Genomic DNA, 12,307 nt, shown 5'->3' on the forward strand with positions numbered 1-12,307 from the left:
GCAACATCCCCCGAGCACGGCCTGCTTTTCTCCTCTGCAAAGTCCAGGTACTTCTGCATCTAAGCAGAGCCCAAGTGGGGACAGAAGGCAGGAGAGAGGAGCTGACTCAAGGGGCAAAGGGGCAGAAGGACAGGGTGATGGGAGTGGCAGGAGCACAGAGACTGGCTCGTTTCTGTCTTTGCATCCCATCCCCTCAGCACTTGCTACAGTTATTGGATGGATGTATGGATGGAGGAGAGGATGGATGGGTGGGTGGGTGGATGGAGGAGTAGATGGATGGATGGAGGAGAGGATGGATGGGTGGGTGGGTGGATGGATGGGTGGATGGAGGAGTGGATGGCTGAATGGAGGAGAGGATGGATGGGTGGATGGATGGATGGGTGGGTGGATGGATGGGTAGATAGATGGATGGATGGGTGGATGGATAGATAGATGGATGGATGGGTAGATGGATGGGTGGATGGATGGGTAGATAGATGGATGGATGGGTGGATGGATAGATAGATGGATGGATGGGTAGATGGATGGGTGGATGGATGGGTAGATAGATGGATGAGATAGATGGATGGATGGGTGGATGGATGGGTGGATGGATGGGTAGATGGATGGATAGATAAATGGATGGATAGATAGATGGATGGATGGGTGGATGGGTGGATGGATGGATGGGTAGATGGATGGATGGAGGAGTGGATGGATGGGTGGAGAAGTGGATAGATGGGTGGATGGATGGGTAAATGGATGGATGGGTGGATGGATGGATGGGTAGATGGATGGATAGATAGATGGATGGATGGATGGGTGGGTGGATGGATGGATGGAGGAGTGGATAGATGGGTGGATGGATGGGTAAATGGATGGATGGGTGGATGGATGGATGGGTAGATGGATGGATGGAGGAGTGGATAGATGGGTGGATGGATGGGTAAATGGATGGATGGGTGGATGGATGGATGGGTAGATGGATGGATAGATAGATGGATGGATGGATGGGTGGGTGGATGGATGGATGAATCCACCAGCCAGAGCTGGTTCAGAATTGTCATGGATAAGAAGAGGCTGAACAGGGAGACCTTACTGGCTTAACTGGCATCAGATTTGGGTGGAAGGATATGTTCAGCTGGGCAGTGGATCCTGTGTGGATTTATGGGTGAGGCTATTGGGGAGCAGGAGAAGGGGCAGCCTGGGCCCCCAGCACAGCCTAGAAACCTTGACCTCTATAATGGGAGGATGGGGCTGTTAACCTCTGAAAGGAAAGTCAGAGCCAGGCCGCTATTCCCTCAGACCCCCTTTGGCCAAGGACCCTCGGCTGTGGAACACGTGGCACCCTGGGCCCGGCTCCAAGGCAGCCATCAGGCTCTTGGCCAGGTGGGAGCCCCGAGCCAGGGCTCGAGAGCCCATCCTGATGATGGTGCTCGGCCCCTTCCCTGAGGAAGAAGGTGAGGGCGCAGCCCATCCTGGCTGAGAAAGAGGGTCTTCCCAGGCTCCTGCTGCCCCCGAGGGAGCTGGGCCGAGTTCCCGCCCCTGTGGGCCCTGGGCCCCTGTGGTACCTTCTCTGGAGCTCCTTGATGCGCACCATCAGGTTGAGGTGGCCCTGGGAGTACTGCTCGATGACGTCCCGGACGTCGTAGGGCTTCCTGGCTTGCTGAGGACGACAGGAAGAAACAAGGGTGAGATCCTGGGCCGGCTCTCCCGGTGATGTCGGCCGCCGGGCGCGTGGAGGTGCGTGCGAGGGGCTGGCTGCGTCTGGGCGCAATAATCCGTGCCGGCGTGCGGCCGTGAGTGTGTGTGAGTGTGAGAGTGTGAGTGTGAACATGTGTGTGTGAGTGTGTGTGTGTGAGTGTATGTGAGCGTGCACCTGTACTAGTGTGTGGCGGGGGGCTGGGTCAGTCAGACCTCTGGCTGACCACACAGGCGCACCCTGTGGAGTCTCTACACTGGGAGGACTCTGGGGTTCAGTGACTCCCACCCTCTCCTTTTAAGGGGGAGAGAACTGAGGCCAGAGAAGGGCAGGTCCCTCGTCCCTCTCTGGGTCCCTCTTTAGGCCGGGGAATGGGGGGCTCCTTCGGGTGAAAGCGCATGTCTGGCGGAGCAGCCCCTCCCTGGGCAATGTGGGGGACCTGCCCCATTGTGGGGTGTGAGGAGCCTGGCCGGACCGGCCTCCCCAGCCCTCTCCCTCACCTCTGGGGGAGGCTTTCATTGTTTGTCCCGAGGGGCTGGTGCCCCCCCCCCAGCTGCCCTTGGCTCCGAGGGCTCCCGGGACTGCAGCTTCCTGGCCACCAGCAGAGGCTCGGAGAAAAGCCGAGGGAGCCGGAGGCGGGAGGAGCCTGGGGCCCGGGGCCGCAAGGGGGGACAGGAACCCAGAGCCAGGACCCCGGCTCTCCCGCTCCGTCCGGCACGGGGCGCCTTCTTGTGCTCAGAGACAAAGGGAGGCAGGAAGAGCGCAGGAGGCCAGCTCTGTGTCCTCCACGGGCAGGGCTGCAGAGTGGGCGGCGCACCAGGCCCGGCCTCACTGGCGGCCACGAGAAGCCCCTTCCTCATCCGGACAATGGGAGGACACATGGGAAGGTGGGGGAGCAGGTCCAGAGAGCAGGGGTGAAGGGTCAAGTTCCTTTAGCAGAAAATCCCACTGCAACTGAGGGACGGACTCCTCCCAGTGGGTCAGCAGTGCTCCCCCCAGCATGGAAGGGAGGGCCCTCGTGGCCCAAGGAATGAGCTCAGGGGCAGAGACCCCTCGGGCAAGCTGCGAGCTGCAGGGGAAGGGGAGGGGCAGGGCTGGACCGGCACCAGGGGCCCCGACGGCACAGCCCCCGCTCACCTGGAACTTCTTCTTGGCCACGAAATACTGCATGCGCCGGAGAACCTTAATGGTGGCTCGGTGGTGCTCCCGCAGCCTGGGGGGAGGAGGGGAGAGCCGTGAGGCGGGGAAGAAGCAGCCCCCCCTTCCATGGGGGCCCGGGGTGGGGGTGCTGAGAGACCGCCCTGCGCTTCCCAGAGGTCAAGGGCAGCCTCGCTGTAGGGCCCCGCGGGAAGGAGGAGCGTCCGGGACCTGCGGACCCCCAAGGAAAAGGTCCCCAGGCCCCGGCTCCCCCGGCCTCCCCCGCCCCGGCCCGGCCGTCCGCTCCTTGTTTATGGTGCACGTTTATAGGACACGCTCTGAGTAGGGCAGGGGCGGGGGGCAGGGGACCAGGCCCTTGGGCAGGGCTGCTCTCCCCCGCTTCCCCAGCTCCCACCTTCCTCAGCTCATCGGGAGCTGCCCCCAATGCGGAAAACCCTCCGGGGTCTGTGGGAGGGAGGGGGGGTGGGCCAGGCTGACCCAGGAGGGTCCCGGGCTGCGCCCACGCCAGTCTCTCCCCCCCCCCCCCAGGCTCAGAGAGGAGCAGGCTCCGGGCAGGGACCAGCTTTCTCGGGGACACTCATAGGCTCGCCGGGCCCCCGGCCCCATTTTACGGGTGGGAACACTGATCCTCAGGGAGGAAGTCATTCCTCTCTGCTCATGTAGCTCATGGGAGTCACAGACAGAACTTGAACTCGGGCTTTCCTGCCTCGGAGACCAGAGTTTGCTCCCCTCCAGACTGACTTTCTGCCTGGCTCAGTGTGCGCCCATTTTAAAGATGAGAACATTTTCTGATGCTATGGGTTGAGATCAGGATGGCGCGGCCCCCAAAGAGGGAGGTTTTAGGGGCAAAGAAGGAGCTCGAGGATGCGGAGGTGGGATGGCTCCTGCCCTGGGCTGCCCGGGGCCCTTCGGGCCGGCCCGAGGCTCTGGGCTCCCCCTCCTCACGGGGGAAGTGAGACCCCCCAGCCCTGCCCAGAGCCGGGTGGAGGGGGAGTAAGTTCTGGCAGGACTGGGGGGAGGGGGGCAAACCCCGGCGGGACGTGGGGGGGGGGACAAAGCCCAATGGACAGGGGGCAAAGCCCGGCAGGATGGGGGGGGACAAAGTGCAGCGGGATGGGGGGGGCTCTGCGGGGTGCCACTGACTCGGGGGCTCCCGCAGGCCCGGGAGAGGTCCCTAAGGCAGTGACTGGGCGCGGGCCGGCCGAGCCCTTGGAGCCGCTGCCCGTTTCCGCATCATCGAATGCCAATAAATCGCCCTTTGTGGGCGGCCGTTTGTGGATAAGCGGCTTCTTCATGCCCGGCCAGCGCCTTATTTCTGAGGCCCCATTAATACTTTCAGAAAGAGCTCCAGGCCAGACTAATTAGATTTGCATTTGCCCTGGCCCCTCCCCCAGCCCTAATGAGCCGCCGGGGGGGGGGGGGGGGGGGGGGGGCCTTTGTGAAGGGGGCCTCCCTCCCGTTCCCACGTCTGTCCCAGCAGGCCCCGGCCCCGGGCCCGGAGAACAAGGCCGGCCCTTTGAGTCCATCTGGCCTGTCTCGCTGGGCGGACTCCCGGGGAGCCGGGAGGGAGCGGGCCCGGGCCGGGGTGGGAGGGCGACGGGAGCTCTCTGTGCTCCCCCGCCCCGGCCCGGAGGGGACTCGGCCCAAACGTCCTTCAGAGACAGGCGGGTGCCAGGCCCGCCCGCCCGGGCCCCCCCTCCAAACGTCCGCTCCTCCCTCGTCCCGGCTGAGCTGCTGCCCGGCCTGACCCCGGCCCTGGAAGGAGCAGCCCCGGGCCCCTCCGGGCCCACCAGCCCCGGGCCCCTCCGGGCCCACCAGCCCCGGCCCCTCCGGGCCCACCAGCCCCGGCCCCTCCGGGCCCACCAGCCCCGGCCCGCTCCGGGCCCACCAGCCCCGGCCCCCTCCGGGCCCACCAGCCCCGGCCCCCTCCGGGCCCACCAGCCCCGGCCCGCTCCGGGCCCACCAGCCCCGGCCCCTCCGTGCCCACCAGCCCCGGCCCCTCCGGTTCCACGCCCCGGCCCCTCCGGGCCCGCCCTTCTGCATCAGAGGTCCTCTCGGCCCCCCGCCCCCATGGCCCGGCCTGGCAGGGACCCGGAGCTGGGGCAGAGGAGAGAGACAGCCTCGGCCTTGGGCCCCGGCCCACCCCCCACCCCCCACGGCCCAGGGAGAGGAATCCCCAGCAGGAGCCTCGCCGGGCAGGGGAGACGGCGTGGGGAGGACGAGACCCCGATCCAGGCTGGGTTAGGCCCCGTGACCTTGGACACCTCAGGGAACTTCAGCTTCCTCATCCGCAAAATGGGGCCAATGGTCTCTGGGCCGGGGGCGGGCCTGCCTGGGAGAGGGCGGGGAGGCTGCGGGTCAGCACCTCAGAACTCGGGGGGTCGGGGAGAGAGGGCGGGGCGGCGGGGGGCACCTCTCCCTCACCCCGTCATCTGGGAGCAGGCGCCCCCCGCGGCCCGGCCCCTCCGTCTCCCTCAGAGAGCTCATCATTAAAGGGGGGGCTGCCGAGGTCATTACAGGCCACGCCTGGCTCCAGCTCCAGATGCTCAGTGTGCCCACCTCTGGCTGGGAGGGGGCGAGGCTCAGACAAGCCCAGGGAGGCTGCTCCAGGCCCAGGGAGGCTGGTTAGAGCCCAGGGAGGCCGGTCTGGGCCCAGGGAGGCTGGTTAGAGCCCAGGGAGGCTGGTCTGGGCCCAGGGAGGACAGTCTGGGCCCAGGGAGGACAGTTTAGGCCCAGGGAGGCTGGTCTGGGCCCAGGGAGGCTGGTCTGGGCCCAGGGAGGACGGTCTGGGCCCAGGGAGGACAGTCTGGGCCCAGGGAGGCTGGTCTGGGCCCGGGGAGGCTGCTCCGGGCCCAGGGAGGACGGTCTGAGCCCCAGGGAGGCCGGTCAGAGCCCAGGGAGGCTGCTCCGGGCCCAGGGAGGCTGCTCCGGGCCCAGGGAGGACAGTCTGGGCCCAGGGAGGCCGCTCTGAGAACTTGGCACGGGGCAGCTGTTGCATTCACGTGGCAGCGTGCTTAGAGCAAGCTCCCTGCCCACGCAGAAGGGCCGCCTGCCCCCCGCGCACCCACTTGCGCATCTGCCCACCTGCCTGCTCATTTCCAGGCCCGTTTACGCGCCCGCCCACATGACTGAGGCTCTGGGCCTTCCACGGCCCAGGCTGGCTCGGGCTCCCGCTTCCCGCTCCAGCCCCGGGTTCTGGGCTTAGCCCGAGGGAGGACGGGCAGAGCTCGGAGCCTCAGCAGCGGGGCCGGTCCCTGGCCCAGGGAAGCGCGGCCTCCTCCCAGCTCTCCCCTTCCCGTCCCCCGGGCTCTCCCAGGCCCGGCCCCTTCCCTTTTTCAGGCACTGACGGCCCCCCCTCCCCTAGGGGAGTCACAAGCCCCCGCGGCTTCTCCCCAGCCCCCGATTTATCTGGTTAAATGTGGCGGAGATCTGGGGTCTGGGGGGGAGGCGGGGCAGGGCGCTGGGGTGCAACTTCAGGACTCTGAGCTTCAGCTCTCCGGGTCCGGCCCTGGCCTCTCCCCCTCTTCCCCCCCCCCACGCCCCAACACGGGGAAGGGGCTGCCACCGGATCTCTCCCACGTGCAGGCCGGGAGGGGCCCGAGTCCCCCAGGATGAAGCGCCCTAAGCCCCCGCCCCACGACCTGCTGCTAGGGAGCGATGGAGACCCCCCGGCCGGCAGATCCGGAGCCACCCCGGGGGCAGTGGGGCAGGGGGGCCGGTGGGGGAGGCTCTAAATGCGGCTGCCAACAATTATTGTCTAAGCCCTGCCCGGGAGGCCCACCGTGCCCTCCGGCCCTTCGGGGGTTCTAAAGGGCAGAAGCAGGGCCAGGCCCAGACACTTACTAGGACCCCGGGCGAGTCAGTTTATCCTGGTGTGCCTCAGTTTCCCCTTCTGTCCAAGGGCCTCTGACCCCCCTCCCAGTCTGAAATCCCTCGGGGCGGCTGTTGACATGACTGCTTCTCCTGGCCCCAAGCCTTCTGTGACCCCCTCCCCCACTGCTTTGGCCCTCGGGGGCCCCTCCCACTCAGGGCGGGGCCCCAGGCCCACATTCCAGCACAGCCCCCCCAGGATGGAGATTCCTCGGCCGAGAAGGCTCCATCTGGCCTCCAAACGGGGACTTCCCTTTCCCATGGATCCCGGGAACCCAGTCCCATGACCCGGGGGTCACCATCTGCTCCGTTACCCTGGCACAATGCCTGTCTGCTCGGAGGCGCTGCCAGCCCCCTTCCCTCCCCAGAGGCAGCCAGGACGCGCCGGCCCCAGAGGGTTTTCCCGGGATATAACGAGCCGGCTCCTCGGGGGCCGTCCGGGCCGGCTGGACCTTCTGCCCAGGCCCCCTTCAGCCACGCCGGGAGCCGGGAGCACCCCCCCCTCAGTGCAGACTACTGGGAGCACCACCCCCCGGGGTGTGGGTCACCACAGCCGGGAGCACCGCCCCCCAGAGTGCAGACCCCTGGGAGCACCACCCCTGGGGCAACATGGGTAGAACCCTCTGGGCAGTGGTGACCTCGGGTGACTGCCCAGCCCAGAACATCCAGGGCCCCCTGGCCCAGCTCGGCCTTCACTGTCACGTCACCGAGGGGGGCTCTCCCACATCGGGTCCCCCTCCTCTCGTCTGCACGTGGAAAACAGCCGCCCGAGCTCGCCCGGCCTCTGCGGCCCGGCCCCCCCCTCCCGGCCCAGCCTCTCCATCCTCCCCGCACCCCCTCCCCCCGGCCCCTGCCCAAAGCCCCTTCCTGGGACCTGCCTGCGGGGCTGGGATGGAAGGCGCCCCCTTGGCCCGGGCTGCTCCGTGGGCACAGACACAGCCCGGGGCGAGGCCCTTCCCGGCAGAGCCCCCAGGCCCGGGAGCTCGCGGCCTCCCTGCCCCGCCCGGACCCCTGGTAGTGCCCCGCCTCTCCCCGCCCCCACCCCCCAATCCGGTGCCACGCGGCGACCTCCGTATCTGGGAAGGGGCTCCCGGGGCGGGGGCTGCCGTGTGAAACCTCCTGAGTCACAGCCAGAGCGCGGGTCAGGAGGCCCCGAGAGCCCCCGGGAGGTGCTCTCTGTCTCTGTCTCTGCCTGACATGGGGGGAGACGGAGGCTCGGGCGAGCGGAGGAGCCGGGGAGTCCCGAGCAGTGGGGGACAGCCTCCCCCGCCCCCCAGGTCCTGCAGACCCCGCAGAGCTGGGCGCCCCAAGCAGAACGGGGGGCGGGGCTGTGGCCCCCAGAAGGGGGGTTTGTCTGTGTCTGGGCCCTCACGGCCGGGCCCACAGCTGCCGCCCCCGCCCCGGCCCCGTTACAACTTAACATAGGCGGGTTCTCAGGGAAAGGCGCCCGGCTTCCAAGGGCCTCCTCGTTCCCCACAGAGCGCGCAGGACGGGGGCCTTCTCATGGGCCGGACCCCGGCCAGTCACGGGCAGGCTGGATTTCCCGCTCAGAAAAAGGAAAGTGGGAGCCTTATGTGCCGGCCCAGGGGCAGGGCTGGGGGGGGTCCCCATGAGCCGAGACCCCCCCCCCGGGACTCCCGGAGAAGGGGAGCCCCGGCGCAGCGGGACTGGGCTAGAAGCCGGGGCTGGGAGGGACAGCCCAAGACCATTAAGACGGGGGGGGGGGGAGGTGAGAAGGGGGGGCGACCAATCGGGGGCAGGGAGGCCTTAGGGCGCCCAGAGCACAAAGATCAGCCCTAAGGGAGCGGGCAGAGGAGCCTCAGAGCTTGGAGCACTGGAGGTGACCTTAGAGACGGCCCCTTGGTTTAAAGAGGAAGAGCCTGAGGGCCAGTGTGGGGCAAGACCTTGCCCAAGGTCCCAGGGTCAGGACTGGCACTCGGGTCTCTTGCTTGGCAGCCCATAGTCTGGCATCTCCCGGCCCATCCCTGCTAGCTTCCTGACCCTGGCGCGGAGGGCGGAGGTCTGCCTTCCGGCCCGGGGCCCCACAGCTTACTCAGGATGGACACGGAACAGGGAAAGTGTTGTATGGGTGCCCCCTCAAAGGGGCAGCCTCCCTACCAGGCAGGCCTCGGGGGGTGGGAGGAGGGCACCGTGGGGGGGAGGACAGCGAGGGAGGAGGGCACTGTGGGGGGTGGGAGGAGGGCACCGTGCGGGGCAGCCGGGCGGGCATCTGCCAGGGGGCTCTGCAGACATCCTGCACAATCATCACGTTTGTCCGAGGCAGGGCCGCCCCCGGCCACACATTGGGGGATTGTTCCCGCTGACGCAGGCCCTGCGGCCCGAGGTCAGAGGGCCCCCATTACGGGGCTGGGAGGGGAGAGGCGGCCGGGGGGGACAGACGCACAAGCCTGCGTGCTTTCTGCGCGCTCCGCCTGCCCTCTGGCCCCCGGAGTGAGCCCGGGACGGAGGCCGGGGTGAGCGGGGGCCCGGGGAGCTCTCGGGGACAAACATTCTCTGTCCGGCTCCCGGGCCCAGCCGCCACTCTCGCCGGCCTTTGGAGGAGGGCTCAGCTGGGGGGCGCAGGCCGGCCACTCCCACTCCTCCCTGGCCCACCTGCCTGGGATCTGCAGAAAAAAAGGAAGAACAGAAACAACTCTCACACCCCCTGCAGGTGGGGGCAGGGGGGCAGGGAGGGGGGAGGCGCCGGTTCTAGGTTCAAAGTAGAGGCAGAGAACAAGGGGTCCCAGCGGGAGGCCCCGGGCGTCCAGGGGAACCGCAGAAAAGGTCTGCATGTGAGTCTTCCCGAACCTTGTAAGGGCATGGAGACAGTGGTTAGCTTTTACAGATGTGGAAACTGAGGCAGCGGGGAAGAGGCCGGCTGGTCCCTTATCGGGGCTAGTCAGTGCTGAGGCAGAAACCAAACTTTTCTGCTCCCCCCCAACCCTCATCCAGAGCCCCGCCCCCATCCCATGAGGTGGTGAGGTGTTCCTGGCACACAGTGGGTGCTTAGTCCTGGCACACAGTGGGCGCTTAATCTGTGCTCGTGCCTTTCCCCCCTCCTCCCTTCCCAGGCTTCCTCTCGTGGGCCGGCAGCATTCAGAGTGGGGGCAGAAGGCCCGAGGGTCCTCTGGGGACCCTCTGTTCCACCCTAAAGTCCGTGAGTGCCACCAGAGGCAAATCGGGACGGCCCGTGGCCCCCGGGCCCGGACTGGGCGGGATCCGGAGCCCTCCCGAGGCCGGTCAGTCCCAAGCAATGCATCGGGAGCCTGGGGAGTCCCCACCGGCTTCAACTCAAACCCGCTCCAGCAGCATTTATGGAGCACTAAGCAGCAGCTCGCAGGTCCCCGAGGGCAGGGGGTCGCGCCAGCCGCCCGAGGGGCCCAATAAATGCCCGCGTGGGATGGCAAAGCCCAGGGCAGCCTGGAGGGGGCCGGAAGCCGCATCTCTGGGAGCAGGGGGCGGGGGCAAGGCCGCCTTGGGCCCCCCTTCAGCCTCCGGCCAGGAGCCACCGGGCCGGAGAAAAGCCTGAGCTGAGCCCGGCCCAGAGAGGGCCTGGGCAGGTGGGAGAGCGGCATCCAAAGGCTCTGGGCTGCCCATTCATTCTCTAAGCCGCAGCTGGGCCCTTTGTGAGCAGTTTGGAGCACCTGCGGGAAGCACTGGAGGCCAAGTCAAGCCCTGGGGGGGCTGCCCCCGCTTTCTAAGAGCCTGTCCTGACTGCGGGGGCTCTCCGAGCCAGGCCGGCCCTTCCCGTGGGGGGCGCGGGGGCGGTCTTTCTAACGGAGGGCAGGGGGGCAGTCCGGGGGGGCCGGGGGCGGGGGGCCAGAGGCAGTCTGGGGAGCCCAGGGGGGCCGGGGCAGTCTGGGGAGGTCCGGGGGGTGTGGGGCAGTCGGGGGGCACGGAGGCAGGGGGCTGGGGAGGCAGGGGGCAGTCCGGGGGGCCCAATGGCCGATAGGAGGCGGGCCGGGGGCTCTGGGGGCGGGAAGGCTGCTGCGGGGACTGTCCCACGGCCGGACACTGGCGGTCTGTCCAGCCTCAGGATCCGCCTGCCCTCGCTTGGCAACAGCTGGGGCCTCCGGCCTCTGCCAACAGCTGGTCAGCCCAGCAGCAGGTGAGCGACCAAGGGGGCGGCAGCTGTTGCAGAGGAAGGGCCGGGGCCGGGCCGGGGGAGGCTGGATGGGCCGGGAAGGAGGAAGAGCAGGGCTGCTAGAGTCAGGAGACAGAAGGAATGGAAAATCTGGGCGCTAATCAGACAAGGGGCGTCTCTGCCAGCCCCCCAGGTGCCAGGGCTGGGTGCGGGGGAGGAGGGCCCGGGGCCCGGCGGGGGGGGGGGGTGAGGGGTGGGAGGGAGGGGCTTCCCCCTCCAGCCCCTCAGAGGGCGCCAAGGCAGAGAGCGACGGAGACCTGGGCAGCCGCGGGCCGCCCTCTGCACTGAATCAGGGCCGGGGGAGGGGGAGGCCTGGGAGGGCCCGTCCCTTCTGGAGCCTGTTCTTTTCCGGGGCTTCCAGAGCACAGAGGAGCAGCCCCTGCCCAGGCAGGTGCCAGGAGAAGCGGCCCTGGGTCCGGGAAGCCTCCTTCCGGGGCTGGGGCTGCGGGGGGGGGGGGCAATGCTAGGAGGGGCCCAGCTCAAAAAGGTCCCGGCACAGAGTCTGGGACGCCCCAAGCCCGGGCACAAAGCCTCTGGCCAGTGGCAAGAGCCCAGTGCAAAGGCTGGCCTTGGCCCCCAGGCCCCACCTGGGATTCTGAAGACAACAACCTTGGGGGCAGAAGGAGGAGGAGAATGAATTCTAGGGAGGGAGCTTTGGGAGGCTCCCCCAGGCTTAAAGCTTCCCCCCAACTTTCCCAAGGACCCCGTATCCTTGCGTGCTCCGCCGAAAGTCCAGGGGCCAGCAGAGGAGCTGCCCGGCTGTCCCACAAACCCCCCCGGCCCGGACAGCGGGGTCCCACAGATTCCCAGGACTCCACAGCACACACCAAGGCACCAAGAAGCTTTCTGCATAATAAACACTTGAGTTTGGCCCACAGCACTCCCACTTGCCCCTGCTGGGGTGAGGGATGAAGGGAAGGCCCCCCAGGCTGCTCGAGGGTGCTCTGCCCACCTTCCCCTCCCACCTTAACCTCGGTCCTGGTCCCGGCTGGGTTTGCTCCCGGGTGACCCATCTCCAGCCAGAATACAAACCAAGGCTTTTCATCAGGAGGGGGCCGGGGGGGGGGGGTGAGGGGTGGGAGGGAGGGGCTTCCCCCTCCAGCCCCTCAGAGGGCGCCAAGGCAGAGAGCGACGGAGACCTGGGCAGCCGCGGGCCGCCCTCTGCACTGAATCAGGGCCGGGGAGAGGGGGAGGCCTGGGAGGGCCCGTCCCTTCTGGAGCCTGTTCTTTTCCGGGGCTTCCAGAGCACAGAGGAGCAGCCCCTGCCCAGGCAGGTGCCAGGAGAAGCGGCCCTGGGTCCGGGAAGCCTCCTTCCGGGGCTGGGGCTGCGAGGGGGGGGGGCAATGCTAGGAGGGGCCCAGCTCAAAAAGGTCCCGGCACAGAGTCTGGGACGCCCCAAGCCCGGGCACAAAGCCTCTGGCCAGTGGCAAGAGCCCAGTGCAAAGGCTGGCCTT

The 12,307-nt window shown here is 67.8% G+C and overlaps 1 protein-coding gene across 2 annotated transcripts in view; it reads right to left on the reverse strand.

The window, feature by feature from the left end:
• The window catches only part of KCNQ1 (potassium voltage-gated channel subfamily Q member 1), a 218,504-nt gene that overhangs the window by 50,161 nt on the left and 156,036 nt on the right, over positions 1-12,307 (reverse strand). For both annotated transcript variants that reach the window (XM_051967079.1, XM_051967080.1), the window contains exons 12-13: positions 2,819-2,894; positions 1,551-1,645 (exon numbers count right to left, since the gene is read on the reverse strand). In XM_051967079.1, coding sequence (XP_051823039.1) covers positions 1,551-1,645; positions 2,819-2,894 — 171 coding nt within the window. The remainder of the gene's footprint in view (positions 1-1,550; positions 1,646-2,818; positions 2,895-12,307) is intronic.

The sequence above is a fragment of the Antechinus flavipes genome, chromosome 6 (assembly GCF_016432865.1).
Source record: "Antechinus flavipes isolate AdamAnt ecotype Samford, QLD, Australia chromosome 6, AdamAnt_v2, whole genome shotgun sequence".
Lineage (NCBI taxonomy): Eukaryota > Metazoa > Chordata > Mammalia > Dasyuromorphia > Dasyuridae > Antechinus > Antechinus flavipes.